Here is a 25,684-nt window from a genome sequence, read left to right on the forward strand (position 1 = left end):
TTTCTAAGTTATATCATCATTATTTTCAGGCCACAAAACAATGGCAATAAAAATGTAAGGTTGCTTTCATTTAATTCTCTTTGCTGTTATAAAGACATTTAATAATTATTTTAAAATGACAATAGTGGGCAAAAATATATACTGCTAAAAATACAAGGGATGTATCTCTTGTCTCTTAGAAATTTAGGTATACATCACCTAGAAACACAAATTTCAATGACAACAAATACAGTATCTTATAAACCACCTTAGAATAACAGAAACTGATCTCAAAAAAAGAAAAAAACCCACAAAAGCAAAACTTAAAACACACACACACACTCATACCCTTCAATCTAGAATAAACTATTTTAGAATTAAGGCACTTTAAATTAGAACAAATTTAGAATTAGAAGGTGTCGAGGGGGGTCGACAAAGATGGTGACATAGGAGGCTCCTGAACTCCCCTCCTCCCACAGACACACTGAATGTACAACTACACTCAGAGCAATTACTTCCGAAACAAATCCAGACACTAGCTGACTGACTCCTACACATCAGGTGAATGAGAAAATACTCACATCAAAACAGGTAGGAAAGGCTAAGACACACTCTCAGAATAAACCCCACCCCTAACACAGTACTCTATAAGCAGGAGGGAACTCCCAACTCCCATCTTCCTGAAGAGAGAAGGGTTTGGACCCCACAATTAACATACCAACTTTTAAGACTCCCACTCAAGGGACAGGGTCCCAAAACACCTAGCTCTGAAAGCCAACAAGGCTTGTATCCACAAGACCCACAAGACCATAGCAAACAAAGAAGCAGTTACCAACAGGTGCATGAGCACTTGCTGCACCTATCCCCCCAGGGCTCAGCACAGAGGGGCAGTGAAAACATCCATCTCCCAGTCTTGCCCTGGAAGGGATCCATCTGAATACTTTGCAAGCTGCTGCCTGAGCATCAGGCTTCTAATTTAGCACACATCTAGGGGCTGGCTATGATCTTCTCCAGAGACCAGGGAAGCCAAAGGACATCTCCCCTGCCTTCTCCCTCTAGCTCACTCACTCCAAGTTGCCAGTATCTCCCTGGAAGGAGCTTGTACATGCATCTGGCACTCCACTTTTTGCAGCTGCTGACAGACAGATGGGTCCCCAGGTCACCTATCTCTGATAGCCAGTGGGGCTTGCATTCAACAAGTCCCACAGGACTGTAGCAGGCAAAGAAGCAGTTCTTAATGGGCGCAGGAGTACCCCCCTATGCTAAACAACTGGGTCCAGCTCACAGCGGGCAGGCAAAAACACCAATCTCTCAGTTTCTCCCCAGAAAGGGCTTAACTATGTACTTTCTTTTTTTTTTTTTTTTTAAAGATTTTATTTATTTTATTTTTTCCCCCCAAAGCCCCAGTGGATAGTTGCGTGTTGTAGCTGCACATCCTTCTAGTTGCTGTATGTGGGACTCGGCCTCAGGATGAATGGAGAAGTGGTGCCTTGATGCGCACCCGGGATCCGAACCCGGGCCACCAGCATCGCAGCGCGCGCACTTAACCACCAAGCCACAGGGCCGGCCCTTAACTATGTACTTTCCTTCATACTGCCTGAGGGTCCAGCTTCCAATCAGCCTGCATCTAGGTGCTAAATGTGATCCATTCCTTTGGGACTCTAACAGGTCTCGATATACCCTCAACTACTGGGAGCCACTAAGAACAAAGAAAGGGGCTTAGACAATCACAAAGGTTTCAGAGAAAACCAAAAGCTCAGGTCAGGCTAATTGACGAGGTCCATCTCTTACACAAGACCACTCTGTCCATAATTGGAGACATGGCTGTTTTATCTAATGTGCAAAAGCCAACACAGAGAGTCAAGGAAAATGAAGAAACAGACGAATATGTTCCAAACAAATGAACAAGATAAATCTCGAGAAACAGATCTTAATGAAATGAAGATAAGTAATTTACCTGATAGAGATTTAAAAAAACGGTCAAAAATATGTTCACTGAAGTCAGGGGAGTAATGTGTGAACAAAGTAAGAATTTCAACAAAGAGACAGAAAATACAAAAAGTAGCAGACAGAAATTACAGAGCTAAAGAACACAATAACTAAACTGAAAAATTCAATGGAGGGGTTCAACAACAGACTAGATCAAGTGAAAGAAAAGATCAGAAGATTTGAAGACAGGGTAGTGGAATTCATCCAATAAGAGGAGCAGAAAGAAAAAAGAAGGAAAAAGAGGAAAGACAGCTCAAAGGACTTACAGGACACCATCAAGTGGAGCAATAAACACACTACAGAGGTCCCAAAAGGAGAAGAGAAAGAGAAAGGGGCAGAAAGCTTATTCAAAGAAATAATAGCTGAAAACTTTCCTAACCTGAAGAAAGAAACAGACATCTAGGCTAAGGAAGCCCAGAAGATTTTCAAAAAAGATAAATTCAAAGAGACCCACACCAAGACACATTATAATTATTTTTTTTTTAAAGACACATTATAATTAAACTGTAAAAAGTTAAAGACAAGGAGAGAATATTAAAAGAACAATTAAAAAAAAAAACAAAAAACTTGTTACATACAAGGGAACCCCCATACAGCTATCAGCAGATTTTTCAGCAGAAACTTCACAGGCCACAAAGGAGTGGCATGATATATTCAAAGTGCTGAAAGAAAAATACTGCAAACCAAGAATACTCTACCCAGTGCGGCTGTCTTTCAGAACTGAAGGAAAAATAAAGAGTTTTCCAGACAAGCAAAAGCTGAAGAGTTTGTGACTACTAGACCAGCCTGTCAAGAAACATTCAAGGCAGTTCTTCAAGCTGAAACCAAAAGGTGCTAATTAGTAGCAGGAAAACATATGAAAGTATAAAAGTCATTGGTTAAAGGCAAATACATAGTTAAATTCAGAATATTCTAATGTTGTAATGGTGGTGGGTAAAACACTTACAACTCTAGTACGAAGATTAAAAGACAAAAGTATTAAAGGGGCCAGCCTGGTGGCATAGAGGTTAAGTTCGCACACTCCACTTTGGCAGCCTGGGGTTCATAGGTTTGGATCCTGGGCGTAGACCTACGCACCTCTTATCAAGCCATGCTGTGGCAGATGTGCCACATACAAAGTAGAGGAAAATGGGCACAGATGTTAGCCCAGGGCCAATCTTCCTCAGCAAAAAGAGGAGGATTGGCAACAGATGTTAGCTCAGGGCTAATCTTCCTCACAAAAAAAAAAAATACAAAAGTATTAAAAATAACTACAACTACAATAATTTGCATATGGACACACAATGTGAAAAGATGTAAATTGGGACATCAAAAAACATAAAATTGGAGCAGGGCCAGCCCCATGGCCTATTGATTAAGTTCAGCACACTACGCTTTGGTGGCCCAGGTTCGGTTCCCAGGCGCAGACCTACACCACTCATTGGTGGCCATGTTGTGGCAGTGACCTACATAAAAAATAGAGGAAGACTGGAACAGATGTTGTCTCAGGGCAAAACTTCCATAAGCAAGCAAAAAAAGGAAGACTGGCAACAGATGTCAGCTCAGGGCGAATCTCCCTCAGCAAATAAATAAATAAATAAATAAATAAATAAATAAATAAATAAATAAATAAATAAAATTGGGGGGAGATAGTGTAAAAATGTAGAGCTTCTCCATGCGTTCAAAGTTAAGCTGTTATCAGCCTGAAACAGACTATTATAAATATAACATGTTTTATGTAAACCTCATGGTAACTACAAAGCAAAAACCTACAGTAAATACACAAAAGATAAAGAGAAAGGAATCTAAACATACCACTACAGAAAATATCACCTCCCACCCAACAGAATGGCTACTATTAAAAAGACAGGAGGGCCGGCCCCGTGGCTTAGTGGGTAAGTGTGCGCGCTCCGCTGCTGGCAGCCCGGGTTCGGATCCCGGGCGTGCACCGACGCACCACTTCTCCGGCCATGCTGAGGCCACGTCCCACAGACAGCAACTAGAAGGATGTGCAGCTATGACATACAACTATCTACTGGGGCTTTGGGGGGAAAATAAATAAATAAATAAAATTTAAAAAAATAAAAAGACAGGAAATAACAAAGGAATTACAAAACAGCCAGAAAACAACAAAACGGCAATATTAAGTCCATACCTATCAATAATTAATTTAAAGATAAATGGACTAAATTCTCCAATCAAAAGACATGGAGTAGTTGAATAGAAAAAAAAAACAAGACCCAACTATATGCTGCCTACAAGAGACTCACTTCAGCTTTAAGGACACACACAGACTGAAAGTGAAGAGATGGAAAAATATTCTATGCAAATAAAAATCGAAGGAAAACAGGGTAGCTATACTTATGCCAGACAAAACAGACTTTAAGCCAAGACTGTAACAAGAGACAGAGAAGGTCATTATATAATGATAAAGGGGTCAATTCATCAAGAATTTATAAGATTAGTAAATATTTATGCAGCCAACAGAGAAGCACCTAAATGTTTAAAGAAAATATTAACAGATACGAAGAGAGAAACAGACAGCAATATAACAATAGTAGAGGACTTCAATACCACACTTTCACAATGGAAAGATCATCCAGACAGAAAATCAACAAGGAAACATTGGACTTAAATTACATGTTAGATCAGATGGACCTAACACACATTTACAGAACATTTTATCCAACAGCAGCAGAATACGCATTATCCTCAAGCACATATGAAACACTCCCCAGGATAGATTATATGTTAGGTCACAAAACAAGTCTTAATAAATTTAAGAAGATTAAAATCATATACAGCATCTTTCCTGACAACAATGGTATAAAAATAAAAATTGCAACAATAAAAATGGAAATATCCCAAATATGTGGAGATTAAACAACATATTCCTGAACAACCAATAAGTCAAAGATGAAATCAAACGGGAAACCAAAAAATATCTTGAGACAAATGAAAACGAAAACACAACATACCAAAACTTATGGGATACAGCAAAAGCAGTTCTAAAAGGGAAGTTCATAGCAACAAACACCTACATTAAGATCAAAGAAATAATATTTGCAAATTATATATCTGATAAGGAGTTAATATCCAGAATATATAAAGAACTCATACAACTAAGTAACAAAAAAACAAACAACGCAATTAAAAAATGTGCAGACAATCTGCACATTTTTCCCAAGAAGATATACAGATGGCCAACAGGCACATGAAAAGATGTTCAATATCATTAATTATTAGGGAAATGCAAATCAAAACCACAGTAAAATATCACCTCACACCTGTCAGAATGACTATTATTTAAAAGACAAGAGGGGCCAGCCCGGTGGCGTAGCAGTTAAGTTCACATGTTCTGCTTCAGCAGCCTGCGGTTTGCTGGTTCAGATCCTGGGCACGGACCTACTCACCGCTCATCAAGCCATGCTGAGGCAGTATCCCACACAGAAGAACAAGAAGGACCTACAACTAGGATATACAACTATGTATGGGGGCTTTGGGGAGAAAAAAAATAAAAATAGAGGAAGATTGGCAACAGATGTTAGCTCAGGGCCAATCTTCCTCAAAAAAAAGAAATATATATATCTATATATATGATATATATATATAGAGAGAGAGAGATACATAAATAAATAAGAAATAACAAGTATTGGAGAGGATGTGGAGAAAAGGGAACCTCATACACTGCTGGTGGGGATGTAAATTGGTACAGCCACTATGGAAAACAGTATGGAGATTTCTCAAAAAATTAAGAATAGAACTACCACATGATTTAGCTATTCCCTTCTGGGTATTTATCCAAAGAACACGAAAACACTAATTCGAAAAAATATATGCACTCCTATGCTCATTGCAGCATTATTCACAATAGCTAAGACTTGGAAACAACCTCAGTGCCCATCAACGGATGAATGGATAAAGATGTGGTACATATATACAATGGAATACTACTCAGCCACAAAAAAAAGATGAAATCCTGCCATTTGTGACAATATGGATGGACTTTGAGGGCATTATGCTAAGCAAAGTAAGTCAAACAGAGAAAGCCAAACTGTATGATTTCCCTCATGTGTGGAAGATAAAAAAATAAACAAACACATAGACACAGAGAATAGACTGGGGGGACAGAGAACAGACAGAGGGGAAGACGAGAGGGAACAGGATAAAAAGGGTAAAAGGGCACATATGTACAGTGATGGATGGCAATTAGACTTTGGGTGGTGAACAGAAATCTAAATATAATGATGTACATCTGAAATTTATATAATGTTACAAATCAATGTTACCTCAATAAAATAAATAAATAAATAAGAAAATAACCTAATAGAAAGGAGCGGGGGATATAAATGAAAGAAAAAAAAAAGAAAGAAAGATCTCAAACAAACAACCTAAGTTTACACCTAAAGGAACTAGAAAAAGAACTAAGTCCAAAATTAGTAGAAGGAAGAACAAAGATCAGAGCAGAAATAAATGAAATAGAGACTAAAATAGACAAGAGAAAAGATCAAGAAACTAAGAGCTGGTGTTTCAAAAAGATAAACAAAACAGGTAATCCTTTAGCCACACTCATCAAGAAAAAGAGGACTCAAAATTAGAAACAAAAGAAGAGACATTACAACTGATACTACACAAATACAAAGAATCATAAAAGACTACTATGAACAATTATAAGCCAACAAACTGGACAACCTAGAAGAAATGAATAAATTCCTAGAAACATACAAGGTACCAAGACTGAATCATGAATAAACAGAAAATCTGAAGAGACCACTAATGAGTAAGGAGATTGAATTAGTAATCAAAAACCTCCCAAGTGAAAAATCCCAGGACCAGATGGCTTCACTGGTAAATTCTACCAAACATTTAAAGAAGAATTAACGCCAATCATTCTTAAACTCTTCCAATAAACTGAAGAGCGGGAACTCTCCCAAACCCATTTTACAAGGCCAGCATCACCATTATACCAAAGCCAGACAAAGACACTACAAGAAAAGAAAATTATATGCCAGTATCTCTGATGAACATAGATGCAAAAATCCTCAACAAAATATCAGCAAACTGAATTCAATGGTACATTAAAAAGATCATACCCCATGATCAAGTGGGATTTATTCCAGGGATACAAGGATAGTTCAGCATCCAGAAATCAATGTGAGGCACCACATTAACAAAATGAAGGATAAAAATCATATGATCATCTCAATAGATGCAGAAAAAACATTTGACAAAATTCAATGTCCATTCATGATGAAAACTAGCAACAAATTGGGTATAGAGGGAACATAACTCAACATACTAAAGGCCATATATGACAAGCCCACAGCTAACATTCTCCTCAATGGTGAAAAGCTAAAAGTTTTTCCTCTAAGACAAGAACAAGACAAGAATGTCCAATCTCACCACTTTTATTCAACATAGTACTGGAAGTCCTAGCCAGAGCAACTAGACAAGAAAAAAAAATAAAGGCATCCAAATCAGAAAGGAAGTAAAACTGTCTCTATTTGCAGATGACATACATTTTATATAGAAAACCCTAAAGACTCCACCAAAAATGGTTAGCAAAAATGAATTAAGTAAGGGGCCGGCCCAGTGGCGCAAGTGGTTAAGTGCACGCGCTCTGCTGCGGCGGCCCGGGGTTCGCCAGTTCAGATCCCGGGTGCGCACCGATGTACCACTTGGCAAGCCATGCTGTGGCGGCATCCCACATGAAGTGGAGGAAGATGGGCACGGATGTTAGCCCAGGGCCAGTCTTCCTCAGCAAAAAAAGAGGAGGACTGGCAGATGCTGGCATAGGGCTGATCTTCCTCACAAAAAAAAAAAAATGAATTAAGTAAAGTTGCAGGGGCTGGCCCCGTGGCATAGTGGTTAAGTTAGCGCACTCCACTTCGGCAGCCCGGGTTCACAGGTTTGGATCCCGGGCACAGACCTACACCACTTGTCAGTCATGCTGTGGTGGTGACCCACATACAAAATAGAGGAAGACTGGCACAGATGGTAGCTCAGGGTTGATCTTCCTCAAGGAAAAAAAGAAGACTGGAAAAAGATGTTAGCTCAGGGCAAATCTTTCTCAGTACAGACACACAAAAAAAGTAAAGTTGCAGGATACAAAATCAATATACAAAAATCAGTTGCATTTCTATACACTCACAATGAATTATCAGAAAGAGAAATTAAGAAAACAATCCCATTTACAACTGCATCGAAAAGAATAAAATATCTAGGAATAAAGTGAACCAAGGAGGTGAAAGATTTGTACACTGAAAACTGTAAGACACTGATGAAAGAAACTGAAGAAGACACAAATAAATGCAAAGATATTCTGTGCTCAGGATTGGAAGAATTAATATTGTTAAAATATCCACACTACCCAAAGAAATCTACAGATTCAATGCAATCCCTATCAAAATTCCAATGGCACTTTTCACAGAAATAGAACAAACAATCCTAAAATCTGTATAGAACCACAAAAGACTCTGAGTAGCCAAGCAATCTTGAGAAAGAAGAATAAAGCTGGAGGCATCACACTTCCTGATTTCAAACTATATTACAAAGCTAGAGTTATCAAAACAATATGGTATTGGCATAAAAACACACATATAGATCAATGAAATAGAAAATGCAGAAACAAATGCATGCATATATGGTCAATTAACTTTTGACAAAGGAGCCAAGAATATTCAATGGAGAAAGGGAAGTCTCTTCAATAAATGATGCTGGGAAAGCTTGAGAGCCACATGCAAAAGAATGAAACTAGACCACTATCTTACAACATACACAAAAATTAACTCAAAATGGATTAAAGACTTGAACGTAAGACCTGAAACCATAAAACTGCTAGAAGAAAACATAGGCAGTAAGCTCCTTGACTGCAGTATTGGTGATGATTTATTGGATTTGACACCAAAAGCAAAGGTAACAAAAGCAAAAATAAACAAGTGGGACTACATCAAACTAAAAAGCTTCTGCACAGCAAAGGAACTATCAACAAAATGAAAAGGCAACTTACAGAATGGGAGAAAATATCTGCAAATCACATACCTGATAAAAGGTAAATATCCAAAACATATAAAGAACTCAAACAACTCAATAGCAAAAAAACAAACAACCCAATTAAAAAATGGGCAGAGGATCTGAATAGACATTTTTCCAAAGAAGACCTACAGATGGCCAACAGGTACATGCAAAGGTGCTCAACATCACTAATCATCAGAGAAATGCAAATCAAAACCACAATGAGATTATCACCACACACCTGTTAGAATGGCTATTATCAAAAAGAGAAGAAATAACAAATGCTGGAGAGGACAAGGAGAAAAGGGAACCCTTGAACACCACTGGTGGGTACATAAACCGGTATAGCCACTATGGAAAACAGTATGGAGGTTCCTCAAGAAATTAAAAATAGAACTACCATATGATCCTGCAATCCAACTTTTAGGTATACAGCCAAAAGAAATGAACCCATTATCTTGAAGAGGTATCTATACTCCCATGTTCATTGCAGCATCAGTCAACATAGCCAAGGTATGGAAATGTCAATGGACAAATGGATCAAGAAAATGTGCTATATATAAATACACAATGAAATACTAGCCTTAAAAAAGAGGAAAATCCTGTCATTTGCAACAACATTGATAAACCTGGAGGGTATTATACTAAGTGAAATAAGCCAGATAGAGAAAGACAAATACTGCTTGGTATCACTTATACATGGACTCTAAAAAAAGAAAAAAGAAAAGTCGAACTCATAAAAACAGAGAGTAGAAAAGTGGTTGCCAGGGGCTAAGGGGTGGGAGAAATAGTGAAAAGTTGGTAAAAGGGTACAAACTTTCAGTTATAAGGTGAATAAGGTCTGAGGAGCTAATGTTTAGCATGGTAACTATAGTTGATAACACCATATTGTATAATTGAAATTTGCTGAGACAGTAGAACTTAAATGCTCTCACCAAAAAAAAAAAAAGTAAATAGGTGAGGTGTTAGATATAGTAACTCCATGGGGGGAAAACGTTCACTATGTACATGTATATCAAATAATCACACTGTATACTTTAAATATCTTACAATTTTATTCATCAATTATACCTCAATAAAGCTGAGGAAAAAAACAGAACAAATTTAGATATTATTGGAATTCTCCAAATATTTTTAAAAAGTCCATGTCCCAACTACTTTACCGTACATATTAAGAAAATAAATTTGTTTTCCAAGATTAATTTCTTGGAAATTAATTTCTTTTTTATTTTTTGAGTGCAATAGCAATCACTCAATCAAAAGATACTTACGTAAAAAAACACTTGCAATTGCAAACAGGTTAAAAGAGCAGGCTACTACTTGCCATTGGCTATGGAAAAGAAAAAATAGCTAATAAGCACTAACTCCTCTACTGATACCCATCTGCCTTTCTAGGTTTGCTTCTCCAACCTCATCTGGCCAGAGAATATAAGAAAGATGACTCCCTAATGCATATGATGAGACACCAGTAATAAATACTGGATAGCTGCCTAGTCCTTCATCTGAATCACAACTGGAAACTTAAAAGAGAAATTATACAAATGTAATACCACTTGCAATATCACTTAAAATTATCTCCTCTTTCTTCTTCCTTCTTTTTCTTTTTTATAAACACACATAAAACCTCAAAACCTACAGCCTCTATGAAAGCACTTTTACCCTAACTTTTTTCCTAATTAATTATTTTTAAGAATAAAAGGAACCACTGGAAGAAAAAAAATTAGGTGATACAGATTATAATCAACATTGTCATTAATTTTGTTACTTTAGTGATTCTTTAATAGATGGGGAAATATAGTTTGAACCTAAAATGAGAATTCTCATTTGTATGTAAATAACAGTTCAAGTACTTACCTTAATAATGGCATTTTTTGCCTTACATGTAGCAAAATAGGGTTGTTCCAAAAGCCACAATGATGTAAGAATGGCAGCTGCAGAGGTCTTTACACGAATGATGGGACTGTACTCACAGGACGACTCAGTGAGACCAGGGTCACAGAGCAGTCTTCTATCAGACCATCTTATCATCCATTCCAGCAACCTTCTTATACTGCCAAATATGTTCTTTAGCGCTAGAGGAAGATCTTCTTGAGGGTTAACATCATTGCACTGAATTGCTTTGAAACTACATCTTCTAGTTTTAATGGATTTGGGAGTCCAAAAAGTATGGTTTGACAATCTGTGGATTAAAGGTTTCTCTGGACTGTCATCTTGTATTCTGTAAATTGACTTTTGTTTTAAACCAAACAATCCACTCTTCCCTTCATTTTTATTGACTTCATTCAAAGGGTTATCTAAAAAAGGTTTCATCCCTTGATTAACCAGTACTGAAGCTGAAAGTGCCTGGTTTTCTGATTTTTCAGACTCATATGACTCAGGAGCAACAAGAAAGCAAGAGCCAGCTCTAAACACATTCTGGCTTTTGGTTTTGCCCTGACGTCGTTTTAACGTTGTATGTACATCAAAAAGTAAAGAATTAAGTTCATGTTCTCTAAGATGTCCAGAAAAACTGGTTAGAAATGGAATGCCAGGATCCTTGGAACCAAGTAGGTCTCTTTCAAGAACATAACTCAAAAAGAGATCAAGGAATTTAATATATTCATCATCATCACGTTCAAATTCCCAAACACCTATTACAGGAAGTGCATTTGGTAATAACTTTTCATGATCTTCTTTTCTTTTAGGGTTTTCTTTCTGATTACATATTTTCTTTTTTTCACTGGGCTTACCAATTGATGTTAATTCCATGTGATTCGGGGCATTTCTAAAGCAAACAAAATTGAAAAAGACAAAATTAAAGATCATTTAATCACCAAAACTGATCTTAAGATTGACAACAAAAATTCTCTCTACTGAATAAGTCATGTATCTTTTTTTGTTTGTTTTTTTTTTTGGTGAGGAAGATCTGCCCTGAGCTAACATCCATGCCAATCCTCCTCTTTTTGCTGAGGAAGACCAGCCCTGACCTAACATCTATTGCCAATCCTCCCCCTTTTTGCCCTTTGTCTCCCCAAAGCCCCAGTAGATAGTTGTATGTCATAGTCGCACATCCTTCTAGTTGCTGTATGTGGGACACCGCCTCAGCAGGGCTGGACAAGCGGTGCGTCAGTGCAAGCCTGGGATCCAAATCTGGGCCGCCAGTAGCAGAGGGCGCGCACTTAACCACTAAGCCACGGGGCCAGCCCCTCATGTATCTTTTTTTTAATGCCTCGATAACCTGTCTTTCAAATGAGTGTTGGACTGAATGATCTTTAAATGTTTACTAGAGCTGAACATTCAGAGTGCAAAAAATGCAACACACTCATATCAAAAGGGAAAATTTATGCTAAAAGAGATTAAAATGTGTTCACAGAAATTTGAGTATAAAAAAATGAATGTTTTTCTGGGAAAAATAAAAGATCCTCTAAAAGGTCAGAACTTAGGAATACGAAATCAATAAAAATCACAAGCTACCAATACACATCTTAGTTTACAGCTTCTTGGTTCCCTCTTGCATCTGCCCCTTTCAGCTCCACCTGTACGACGTGCAGTAAGCAGGACTGCCCTCAGGACTCTTTACCACACAAAAGTTGGGAACTTTCTCTCAACACTTTCTGCTGCTGTTAAACCTGTTAGGCAGGCACCTTAACTGCCAACCATAATTACTTTTAAATCTGTTTCCTTTCAACATAGTCCCTAGGGCAGGACACAGATTGCTAGTTCTCGCAATAAGAAAAATACAAGGTTCGTTTTAAGCACCTGGGCTGAAGTCACCACGTCTCTTCTTATTAAAGCAGCCTCCAGGGCATTCCTGTGCTAAGACTGAAGCTGTCTGGTGTAACAAGCATATCATTTATAACATTATGAGATACGGTTTAAGCAGATGTTTAGAGTAGATGGGATTATTTCACTTAAGCAAGATTATGGTTGATTATATAGTCTTTCAGTCATGAGAAGGATAAATTGCACTGCAGATACTGGAATTATAAAAAATCAGTTTAAAATAACAGAAGTTTAAAAGATAAGCAAGAATTTCTCAACAATTTATGGACAAGTTTCAAAGATGAATGTGCAAGTTCCTTCCCTGGAAAGCCTTAAAAATAATACAGCTAACCCAATAATCCTAGAGTATTTAAGTCTAATGATTACTAAAAAAAAACCTAAAAGTCCTCCAGTGAACTCTAGAATTTTATCTACTCATTTGATTTTATACTTTCAGGTGGCAAAATTACTTCATATTTTGGGCCGGCCCCAGTGGCCTAGTGGTTAAGTTCAGTGCGCTCCACTTTGGCAGCCTGGGTTCGGTTCCTGGGCACACATCTACACCACTTGTCTATCTGTGGCCATGCTGTGACGGCAGCTCACATACAAAGTAGAGGAAGATTGGCAACAGATGTTAGTTCAGGGTGAATCTTCCTCAGCAAAAAGAGGAAGATTGGCAACAGATGTCAGCTCAGGGAAAATCTTCAAAAAAAACATTACTTCATATTTCACTAATATTTAAAATGGATTTGCAAACGTACAGTCTCATTTTATACTCCTAACATCTTCGTGAGTAGGGAGGGTAGACTAATCATCCATATTGTTAATTGCACAATCAGCGAGGTTGCTGGGACTAGAAATCAGCTCATCAGTTGCACGAAAACTACTTTTTTCCAAAGGAAGCGAATGCTTGCTATTAAGAGATCTCAATTGTACCTTTGATAGAAATGTATCCTGCTTTTTTCTTCAACTGATATAGCTTCAGAGAAGGTATCTGCTATATCTGCATCACTGTGGACCAGAGAATTCCCCAGTTCTGTGAGTGTGCTCCTGCTCAAACTAGTCCCCAGGGAAAACCTGTCAAAACCTGAAACCTCAGCTGGTTTTTCTTCTTCAGTTGGTTCCCATATATTCATCTCAAAAGAACCTATATTTCTCTGCACACGTTTTAGGGCTTTCACCCTCACTTTATGGATAGAATGCATGATAACAGACATCATTTCCTCAGTTTGAGGACCTAGAAAGAAAAGAACAAAAGGTCTTACAGTTCATTAGAATGTTTCAACTCAAGACACAGGGAACCCAATTCTGGTCCCTCCTGGGAACATGAAATCTAACTGACGACTAAGGCTTATTTCCACATTTTTACAGATCATGCTTTCTTCAGTATTCGTTAAAAAGCTATGGTCCATGTTTTAAGGTAGAACTGCAGAAGCTAGAGAAGGTCTATTAAAGAACAATAAAAGGGATAGAACTCACACTCCATAAAAAAGTATACACGGGAAAACAAAAAATTAAGACGTCATTTAACTACTTAATAAATCAGAAGGATAATTATAAAAAGAATGACTAACATTTTTTTTTCCATTCCCACAGACTGGTGAATAACAAAACATGAGTAAAATATTAGCCAAAGAAACTTTAAGGACACCTTTCTGATTTCAAGTAATGGCAAACAACAGCATTGCAAGTTTTTCAAAGCTGGCTTTAAAAAAATTTTAAACATTATTAATACATAAACAGGACATTTTAGAGGATGTCAAAAAGTCTTAAGAAAGATAGAAATCCCAATGTAAGTACATATAAATATACAATATAAGTATATTAATATATATAATATATATAAGTATATAAATGCAATAATGTGAAACCATAGGACACAACTAGACTTAAATACCAGATTACAGTTCTAAAAAAGAGGGTAATTTGAAGTCTTTAAAAATTTCTACAACATTGTGAATGTAATTAATAACATTAAATTGTACACTTAAAAATGATCAATTTTATTTTATGTGTATTTTAACGTAATAAAAAGAAAACTTCCACAAGGTCATCGTGAACGTAGAGAATAAAATTAGAAGCATAAATAACCATAAAGAGAGAGGAAGAAAACTAGTTTTCAATAAAATATCTGCATTATTCAAGGCACTATGTGTTCATTTTATATATTTTATCTTATTTAATCCTCTTTCAATACACATTCATAAAGCAGATATTAATATACTCATTTTACAAATAAGGAAATGAGGCTCAGAGACTGAGCAACTTGCCTGTGGTCATACAGTTACTAACTGAGAAAGCCATGACACGAAGTCAGCTCTGTCTGATTCCAAAGCAACAGAATTAGTGCTTCTATAATGAGGAACTGCTTCTGCCTTCTCAGACCGCTATCTCCAAGGAAAGACAGAACTGCATAGAATCATAAGCACTAGAAAATAAATGCTTTCAAAACAAAAAGAGAATCTTCAGTAATTTATCTATCAGACATCTAAGAAATGACAAATAATACCTTTCACAACACAGTGTCTGAGTCTCTGTTGAAGAGAGTGATATTTTTCTCTTAAGGGAACTCTTACATCCTCAGGATTCGGAAAGGCTTTCACAAAAATTTCTGCTACCTTCAGAAAAATTTAAAAATTAGTTTTATGAGCAACATCATTCTTAAATTAAAATGAAATAAAAATCCTTTAAAGTCTCTGATTCTGATTAAGTTTATTTTCACCTACAATCACATTACCTTTCTGATTGGTGGCAGTTCTCCAATGAGGCTCAAAATTAGATCCTGAATAAGTTCTTCAATATTAGAAAACCGAGAGAAGGGCAGCATTCTATAAGCCCATTCCACCGCACTGAGACAGTGCTCAACCATACAAGAATCAAACTCCACATCAAGGTCCTAAAAGGATTATTGAAAAAATTCATTTCCTTTTCATTTCAGATGGACAGACCAGAATAAGTGCAAAAGAAAGTTCTACTACAAACAGTAAAATCTTCTATCAAGCAATGATTTCCCAAGTAATATTTGCTCATTTTTCTTTTTCCTGTGCAGGTAAATACCTTTTTTCCCTCCACATTTTCTCTTGCTTTCTGATATTGTCTGCAACTATTGGATAACTTATCACGAATATGCAGCATCCAACACAAAGCACAAAGTTCTCTAAAGCAACCTAAATCAGGAATAAAAACAAAAGAAAACTGTATGAGTATGTATAGAGATATTATAACAACTTCACCACTGTTGTTTTTTTCCCAAATGAATGTCTTTATTTTGTTGATTATAAAAGAAACATATGCTCATTGTAAACACCTTATATAAAAGTCATAGATATCTTTCCAGAATTATTTTTTTTTTGTGAGGAAGATCAGCCCTGAGCTAACATCCAATGCCAATCCTCCTCTTTTTCTTTTCTTTTCTTTTTTTTCTTTGCTGAGGAAGATTGGCCCTGAGGTAACACCAGTGCCCATCTTCCCCTACTTTATATGGGATGCGGACACAGCATGGCTTGACAAGTGGTGCGTCAGTGTGCGCCCAGATCCAAACCTGCGAACCCCAGGCCACCAAAGCAGAGCATGCGCACTCAACCGCTTGCGCCACAGGGCCGGTCACCTTCCAGAATTTTTATGTATATTATTCTACAATATTTCATGCATGTCAGTTTCACCAAAATATTGAAAAAAATTTTATAGAGTAAATACTCTCTTTACTAGTAGTTTACTTGCTTTAAACTTTTTAGTATATTATGTATATTTTTCAAAGTCAACACACATAGCTCTACTTAATATTGTATAGTTAATTTATTTGGAAAATCATTTATTGATGAGCATTTCAGTTTAAAAATTCTCAATACTAAAAACATAATTTCCAACATTAAACAATTTTTTTATTAAAAGCAACACAACTACACAAAGATATATAAAATCACACTAAATATACTGTTTTGCAACCAGCTTTTTTTTTGCCTAATGTATCTTGGATATCTTTCCTTGGTGGTAACATAAACATACTAGGTATTTTTATTGCCAGTATAGTATTCCGTTGTATGGAGCATCATGATTTAACTATACACAATGCAAGAGCTCACAATCCAGCTAACAAAACATGCTTCCACTGTTCTGCTAATCTTAAATGTAATTTCTCTTATTAGAACTAAAGTGTGACCAATCAAGTAAGACCCATCTTCTCTACTGTTCTGAGGTTAATAGCATCTTTTCCTGTGGAAAACTTAATAGTCATTCCTTTAAGCCTTAAATTTTTTTTAATCAGCCTTATTTTTATAGCAAACTGACTTTAATATTAGTGGCCAGTATTTTCATTTTTCTTAGAAAGGTACTTAATATATTTTTTAAACAACTATTACAAAGCCAGAAAGCACAGTTTGACATTACAGAAACTGTGCAGAAAGCAGGTCTTCTACAAATCCTACCCATGGAGGATGAGGGTTGGGGGGTAGAGGAATGGGGAGAGTGGTGGTGGTGGGTATATGCCCCCAGGGGGGATATCAAGATCACCTACTGGCATTTTCAAACTACACTAGGGGAGCATGGTCCAATCTTTCCTTTTCAGAAAGGCACCATTACTGCTAGGTATGTTTCATTGTTTCATATTTTACAGGTGTGCTGGGATAGAACTAAGTCCAAGAATCAGCAAGATATAGTGCAGCAACATACTAGGCAGCTATTCATCTTCTAAAAGCATCACTTATCAGTGTTTTTCAAACTGTGGATTACAATCTATTACTAATCACTAGGCTATATAATCAATTCAGTGGGTCTCAACTATTTTAAAAAATAAAATACAATAGAAAATATCAAGAGTGCATTGCACATAGAAAGAGTAAGGATAGTTCATTAAATTTTCATTCCAATTTTATACAGGGGTATGTCTGTACTGTCTTGATGTAAAATCAGCATCTTACTATAAGTCATGGTCAAAAATGTTTGAATATTGGGCCCGCCCGGTGGCGCAAGCGGTTAAGTGCGCGCGCTCCGCTGTGGCGGCCCGGGGTTCGCTGGTTCGGATCCCGGGCGCGCACCGACGGCACTGCTTGGCAAGCCATGCTGTGGCGGCGTCCCATATAAAGTGGAGGAAGATGGGCACAGATGTTAGCCCAGGGCTGTCTTCCTCAGCAAAAGAAGAGGAGGATTGGCGGATGTTAGCACAGGGCTGATCTCCTCACAAAAAAATAAAAAAATAAAAAAAAAATGTTCGAATACCCAAAAGATGTAATCAACTGAAACCAGAATGGAAGAGGTTCTACTGGACAAATGTTTTTGTTTCCTCAATAAATAAATGGCATAGAAAAAAATGGGGGGAAGAAAAGTTTTATAGATTTAAAGAGACTCGGGCCGGCCCCGTGGCTTAGCGGTTAAGTGCTCGCGCTCTGCTGCTGGCGGCCCGGGTTCGGATCCCGGGCGCGCACCGACACGCCACTTCTCCGGCTATGCTTAGGCCGCGTCCCACATACAGCAACTAGAAGGATGTGCAGCTGTGACATACAACTATCTACTGGGGCTTTGGGGGGAAAAAAATAAATAAATAAAATCTTTAAAAAAAAAGAGACTTACATTTTGACCAAAATGCAATGTATAGAGGACGCTGTTTGGATCTACATTTGAAAAAACTGTAAAAAAACGTATCTGAGATAATGAAAGAAATTTAAACACAGAATAGATAATATATAATATTAATGAATTTTGACTGTGTCAGGCATGATAATAGAACTCCAGTCATAAAAAATTTCTGATTTGTCAAGTACATATACTGAAGTAGTTACAAGTGAAATCATGATTTCAAATTTGCTTTCATGTGATGAAACTGTTGCAGGTGAGTGACAGGTACTTGAGAGCTCATTATATTGTCTCTACTTTTGTTTAAATTTTCTATAATAAAAAGCTTCAAAAAAAGTCTGCAAGTCACTATTTTAGATAACAAACTAGGAAGGGAAACTTTTTAATCTAGCCAAATCACTTCTCAACAATGGAAAGACCAAATCAAGCAAAGGAGTAATTAAATAGTAGACCAATTAAACAGTAGACCTCAGCTAGAGTCAAAATGAAAATACTAAGAATACGTGTTCATTTAAGTCACTTCATTTAAATCACTTCAAAGGACTATGTTCTACTTACGAGCAAAAATATTTTAACTGGGATTGTTGTAAATTTAACTCATTGCTCACAAATCCAGATTTTCAAGACATAAACTAAGATTGTACATACATTTCCAGGTGACACCTGCCTGGCTCTTTCTTTTGTTAGGTGAATGAAAAGTTTATGAAACTAGGCTCATGACAGCTGAGAGAAACAATTGAAAAGCATTTTAATATCAATACAGTTTGAAAAACAGTCTGAAGTGAAAGACACACATTACTTAATATTAGTACTAAGGGTGACTGAGTTACAAAGGAACTTGAATCAAACTTCAGAGATAAGATCAGGGCTGAATATAAATGTAACTGATAAGAATTAAGGATTAAAGGGGCCGGCCCAGCGACACAAGCAGTTAAGTACTCGCGATCCCGCTACAGCAGCCCAGCGGGCCCAGGGTTCCCCAGTTCGGATCCCGGGGGTGCACCGACGCACTGCTTGGGAAGCCATGCTGTGGCAGCATCCCATATAAAGTGGAGGAAAACTGGCACGGATGTTAGCCCAGGGCCAGTCTTCCTCAGCAAAAAAAGAGGAGGATTGGCAGATGTTAGCACAGGGTTGATCTCCTCATAAAAAAAAAAAAAAAAACAATTAAGGATTAAGGAAAAAAGAATGAAATGATAGCTAAAGTTTTTGTTCTCTCTAAACTTGTTATGCAGATAACTGGACATAGACCCTGAACATGCAATTAATTTCTAAGAGAAAATACAAATTGCGAGCTAAATATTCAATATAACTAGTCAAAATAAAGACATGTTAATATAAAACTATCATTTTTTTACCCATTAAATTAATCTGAGGGAATTATAAAATTTGGCATACTATTTCAAGAAATATAAAACAGACATATCCATTAACTCAGCAATTCCACTTCTGAGGATCTATCCTAAGGAAATATTTCAAAATAGAAAAAAGAAACTGATATGCCAGAGGCAACTTAAATGTATAACTGAAGTAAATTATAATATGTACATTAATAAAAGCCATTAAAATTAATAGATATGAAAGTTTATAAAATTGAAAACAGCTTAAGTGGGTATGTTAAGTTAGAAAAGCAGGAAACAAAATTAGTAAGTCAATATTGAAAGGTTCAAGGCCTGTCCACTTACAGTAGGTTGGCAGCATATCCTAAGAGCAGGAAAATTACCAGAGAAAGTCATTCTTGAGTGCTAAAATTCCAAATTTAAACGATGAAACAATGACAATAATGTTATAATTGTCACAATTTGTTTTATATAATAAATTCCTAATTTAATACCATGCACGTAGTCTACATATATACATGGCTGTTAAAATACAGTATATACTTGTAAACACAAATTAAAATGTCATATAACATACTATACTTTGAAGAGTAACAATAGTTTAGAAACTTTCCCAAATCAAATGTAAAATACATCATTATTCATATTTAAGCCTAATTTTTAAACAAGCAGTTCATTTTGGACAAACCTATTGCTTTAATGGAAACTTCATCAAGCTTGTAGTCTCCAGTTGCTCCAGGTCGAAAGAATTCTACACCTCCTTTACAGTAATTAAGTAACGACTGAGGGAAAGGACTCAATGAAGGAAGGGACGCTTTCATTCGAATCTGAAAGTAAAGAATGACAGAATATGTTATCAGTCATATAACTCCATTTTTAAGGAAACTATAAAGCAACATACAATGCAAGTAAGATAAACCATACACAATAGAAAACACAACATGGTTCCTAACATAGGTAAGTAAAATACCCTGAAATCAGCTGTACTTTCAGAAACTTAGTTCACAAATTTAATTCAAGAAATTCACTAGGTCAGATCTCAAAAGAGACAAAGGAGGTTCTAAACAAATGGCCCAGTCTTGTTACTCAGTTTTGCCTGTATAAAAAAATTTAATGCTATTTGTCCCTGGCTTTTCCCACAGACATAACAAAGAAATTTAAGTATCCAAGTCCCATACAAAATAAAACTATGTGCAGTATCTAAAAAACAAATATAAAAAACATATCTACATACATAACTTTTTAAAAACTATGTAACCTATAAATGACAGAATTAGAAAGTCACCATTTGGCAACTCCTAATAAAATAATGATTCTAGCAAGGATTATCAATAAATGCTAAATTAGGGCCGGCCCCGTGGCTTGGCGGTTAAGTGTGCGCAGCTCAGCTGCTGGCGGCCGGGGCTCGGATCCCGGGGCGTGCACCGACGCACCGCTTCTCTGGCCATGCTGAGGCCGCGTCCCACATAAAGCAACTAGAAGGATGTGCAACTGTGACATACAACTGTCTACTATGGCTTTGGGGGAAAATAAATAAATAAATAAAATCTTAAAAAAAATAAAAAATAAATAAATGCTAAATTAAGTAAAACGTTCATATGTTGATGGAGAATGTGACAGTGGGTAGGACACGACCCAAACTCATTGATTCATTTCATCACTAAAGTGAGATAAACAGACATATGTGCCACATAATATGATACAACAGAGAAGTATACAACTCCACTTACAAAAGATTCATTTCTAAGAAAATGTGAACCTTAATCGAATCAAACCTCTCTATCTCGATGAGTATAGATTAATTACCAGTTTACAGGAAATAAAAGGAAAGAGGACCAAGTTAAATGATACTAAATGAAAAAACAAATCCAGAACAAATCAGACAAATGCAGAATATGTTACAGGACAAATTACCCAGTTTCTCTAACAAATCGAGACCAGAAAAAAAAATTAACGGGGACTGTTAGAGAATAAAAGAAAAGCGATCTAAGAGACATAATAAATCTGGGAAGGAAAGGATTAGCAGCAGTCTTGAAATCTATTTTCTTCCTCCACTATTCACTTCCAGAAAGAAAGGCATGATCTAGTCCAATCCCCTTGGAAGCATGCTAATGACAGACTTCTCGTCAAACACATTAATGGTATTTACTAGATGTACAGAGTCTGTCTAGGTTGGTTATTATAAATAAATCTAGAATGTATGGATTTACGGAGTATGGATCCCTAAAAAATGACACATAAGCTATGTAATTAAAGGGATATATAAAAAGGAGATGTTCAATAATTGAAATAGCTCCCTTTTGTGACATGATGTTAAACAGAGGCCAGGACACATTCTTATGCATCCAGAAAACACTTGGGAGCAGTGTATGCAATTCCATATTTCTGTTTCACCTGTGTCTTTTGGTTACCTATATCCTTGAAATTATTGGTAATGTTTGATCCTGGGTAAAATTGTTGATTCCTATGAACTTGACGATAATATAGCCCTTCCTGTTATCTTACAACCAAACATGAGCAAACTTCAACTGGACTTTGAATCAAAAAACCAACTATAAAAAAGACATTCTCAAAATAATCAGGGAAATTTGATCATAGACCAGGTATTAGATAATATTAAGGAATTATTGTTAACTTTCGTATAACAGTATGGTGTTTTTAAAATATGTCCACAAATTTTTTGACACTCATTCCTTCAAAGGTAGAGCCTAACTTCCCTCACCTTGAGTGTAGACCAGACTAAGTAATTAGTCTCTAATGAAGAGACTATAGAAGTGGTTATACGTGATTTCTGGGATTAGATCGTAAAAGCCATTGTAGCTTCCATCTTGCTGTCTTTTGGATCACTTGCTCTGGGGGAAGCCTCCTGCCAACAACCAGCACCAACTTCTTAGCCATGTGCATGAGTCATTTTGTAATCTCATCTCCAGCCCCAGTTAAATCTTCAGATTCCTGGAGCTGCAGTCCACATTTTGGTACGAAACCTCATGAGACCCTGAGCCAAAATCACCCCGTAAAGCCACTCCTATATTCCTAACCTACAAAAATTGTGTGAGATAATAAATGTTTATTGTTGCTTTAAGATATTAAGTTGGGTAATTTGTTATGTGGCAACAGAAAACTAATACAAATAGCATAGTCGAAGGTTTTAAAAAAGTATTTATTAGTAAGAAATGCATGACTGCCTATAAGCAAGATGCCAGGATGGTCTCCAGGATCTGATTTAAAATACTGAAAACACACACACACAAAACCCGTGGAGAAAGACAGATTAAACAATATTCAAGAAATGCTAACAATTGTTAAAATTTGGTGACAGATAAATGAAAGTTCATTATACTATTCTTTCTACTTTTATATTTTAAAATTTCCGATAAAAAGTTTTAAAAAACAACTGACCCATATTTTCCTAACTTAACTTTTTATGCTACTAGAAAAGCATAGTAGTAGTTGTTCTATACAGTTTTTTTAAATAAACATTGTTTTTTTAGAACAGTTTTAAATTTATAAAAGAGTTTCCATATACCCCACATCCCGTTCTCCCTATTATCAACAACTTACATTAGTATGGTGCACTTGTTATAATTAATGAACCAATATTGATACATTATTATTAACTAAGGACCATACTTTATTCAGATATCCACAGTTTTTACCCAATGTCTTTTTTTTGTTGTTCTATAATCCCATCCAGGATACCACATTACATTTAGACATCATGTCTCCTTAGGGTCCTCTCGACTATGACAGTTTTTCAGATTTTCCTTGGTTTTTACTATAAATTAGTTTTTACTTCTAAGTCTACATCCTAAATAAATTTAGCCAGTTATTTTTTGTCAATAAAAACTTTTAAGAAAAACATAAATAGATCATTATATATTTTTCCTGCTAACGTTTTATCAAAGAGCATCTTCTCTATAACTCTGGGGTGAATGGTGAAATTATTTATATGCATAAAATATTTCTGGAAGGATACATAAGTTATAGTGGTTACCTCTGTAGATTGAGGGTCTAGGATGAGCGAGAAACTCACTTTTCACTAACTCTTTTAATTATGACTGGCCTCCATGGTTTCTGATGAGAACTCAGCTGTTAATCTTATTAAGGAGCCCTTATACGTGATGAATTGCTTCTCTCTTGCTGCTTTCAAGATTCTCTCTCGGTCTTTGGCTTTTGACAGTTTGACTATGATATGTCTAGGGATGGATCTCTTTTGAGTCTAACCTACTTGAAGTTGGTTGAGCCTCTTGGATGTGCAGATTAAAGTTTTTCATCAAATTTGGGACAGTTTTGGCCATTATTTCTCTGAACTTTCTTTCTGCCCGTTTCTCTCTCTTTTCTCCTTCTGGGACTCCCATTCGAATATTTTGATATGCTTGAAGGTGTCCGGCAGGTCACTGAGGCACTGTTCACTTCTCTCTTTTTTTTCCTTTCTGTTCCTCATATTGCATAATCTCAATTGACTTATCTTCAAGTTTGCTGATTTTCCTGTCTGTTCATATCTGCTGTTGAGCCCCTTTAGTGACCTTTTCATTTCAGTTATTGTAATTTTCAACTCCAGAATTTCTGTTTGGTTCTTTTTTTATCATTTCTATCTCTTTATTAATATTCTCTATTTAGTGAGACATTATTCTCATATGTTCCTTTTGTTCTTTACAAATGGTTTCCTTTAGTTCTTTAAATATATTTAAAATAGATGGTTACAAGTCTTTGTCTAGTAGAGTCAACATTTGGGCTTCCTCATAGACCGTTTCTATTGATTGCTTTTTTACCCTGTGTATGGGCCATACCTTCTTGTTTCTTGAATAAATACTCTCTGGATTGCTGCAAGCTTTTGGTTAATTTCCGGAGTTCTGAAAAACTTGATTCTGACAATTTTTGCCAATATTCTCATTGTTTTTCAGGAGAAGTGATATTTAGAGGTCCTTACTCTGCCACTTTCACTGACATCTTCAATAACACATTTGAATTGTTAACATGCACATGTACTGTTAATTTTTTAAACTAGATGAAAAAACAGATAAATTAGGCATATCTAAAAATTATCGTAACCTACATGCAATACATTTCTAATGGTGCTATCAAGGGGTAAATGTGAGGTTAAGAAGGAATTTCCCCCTGATTGGCAGTCATTTTATATTTAGACAGAGAATAAACAAGGAAATAAAAGACTCTTTTTTGCTTTCATGGATAAAGATCTTACAATTTTGGTAACAAGAAAAGAAGTATTCCACAATTCCATCAAATTAAAAAACATTAATTTGCTATAATCAAATTTATAATTAAATTACATGCCACATAAAGTCCCAGTGAAAGAGGTAAAGAATACAGCAACATAAGGAATCACATATATATTGCATATATTTCCATAAGAATAAACTTCCACACCTTTGGCACCTGTCCCAAGATCAAGAAATTTATGGGCTGACAATGAAACTGTCAGATAAATTTGAGGAAAACTAAATTAGAAGGAATTTATGAGCCACTTCCGTAAGTGTAGCCCAGGCATTGACAATAAGCCCTGAAGATAAGCCCTGGGTCAAACAGAGCACTGGATGGTGAGAGTGGCAATGACTACACAGAGGAAGGCTCTAGTTTACGACCTGTTAGTCCTAGAGTCTAATGAGCCCCAGGGGTTTAAGAAATATGGACTTTTCTCAGCCTCAAAAATGGTGTAGATGCTTTGGAAAACTGTTGGGTAGTTCTCCAAAAAAGTTAAACAGGGGGCTGGCCCGGTGGCTTAGCGGTTAAGTGCGCACGCTCTGCTACTGGCGGCCCCGGTTTGGAACCCCGGGCGCGCACTGACGCACCGCTTCTCCGGCCATGCTGAGGCCACGTGCCACATACAGCAACTAGAAGGATGTGCAGCTATGACATACAACTATCCACTGGGGCTTTGGGGAAGAAAAAAAGGAGAGAGATTGGCAATAGATGTTAGCTCAGAGCCGGTCTTCCTCAGCAAAAAGAGGAGGATTAGCATGGATGTTAGATCAGGGCTGATCTCCCTCACAAAAAAAACCCCAGTTAAACAGGGTTACCATATGGCCCAGCAATTCCACTCCTAGGTGGAATGA

At 36.5% G+C, this 25,684-nt stretch overlaps 1 protein-coding gene across 4 annotated transcripts in view; it reads right to left on the minus strand.

The window, feature by feature from the left end:
- CPLANE1 (ciliogenesis and planar polarity effector complex subunit 1) overlaps positions 1-25,684 on the minus strand; it is a 118,240-nt gene that overhangs the window by 56,655 nt on the left and 35,901 nt on the right. For all 4 annotated transcript variants that reach the window (XM_087443206.1, XM_087443209.1, XM_087443208.1 and 1 more), the window contains exons 21-26: positions 20,299-20,437; positions 15,760-15,869; positions 15,440-15,598; positions 15,212-15,320; positions 13,639-13,939; positions 10,816-11,725 (exon numbers count right to left, since the gene is read on the minus strand). In XM_087443206.1, coding sequence (XP_087299332.1) covers positions 10,816-11,725; positions 13,639-13,939; positions 15,212-15,320; positions 15,440-15,598; positions 15,760-15,869; positions 20,299-20,437 — 1,728 coding nt within the window. The remainder of the gene's footprint in view (positions 1-10,815; positions 11,726-13,638; positions 13,940-15,211; positions 15,321-15,439; positions 15,599-15,759; positions 15,870-20,298; positions 20,438-25,684) is intronic.

The sequence above is a fragment of the Ceratotherium simum genome, chromosome 18, assembly GCF_057802395.1.
Source record: "Ceratotherium simum simum isolate JZ-2026a chromosome 18, ASM5780239v1, whole genome shotgun sequence".
Classification (NCBI taxonomy): domain Eukaryota; kingdom Metazoa; phylum Chordata; class Mammalia; order Perissodactyla; family Rhinocerotidae; genus Ceratotherium; species Ceratotherium simum.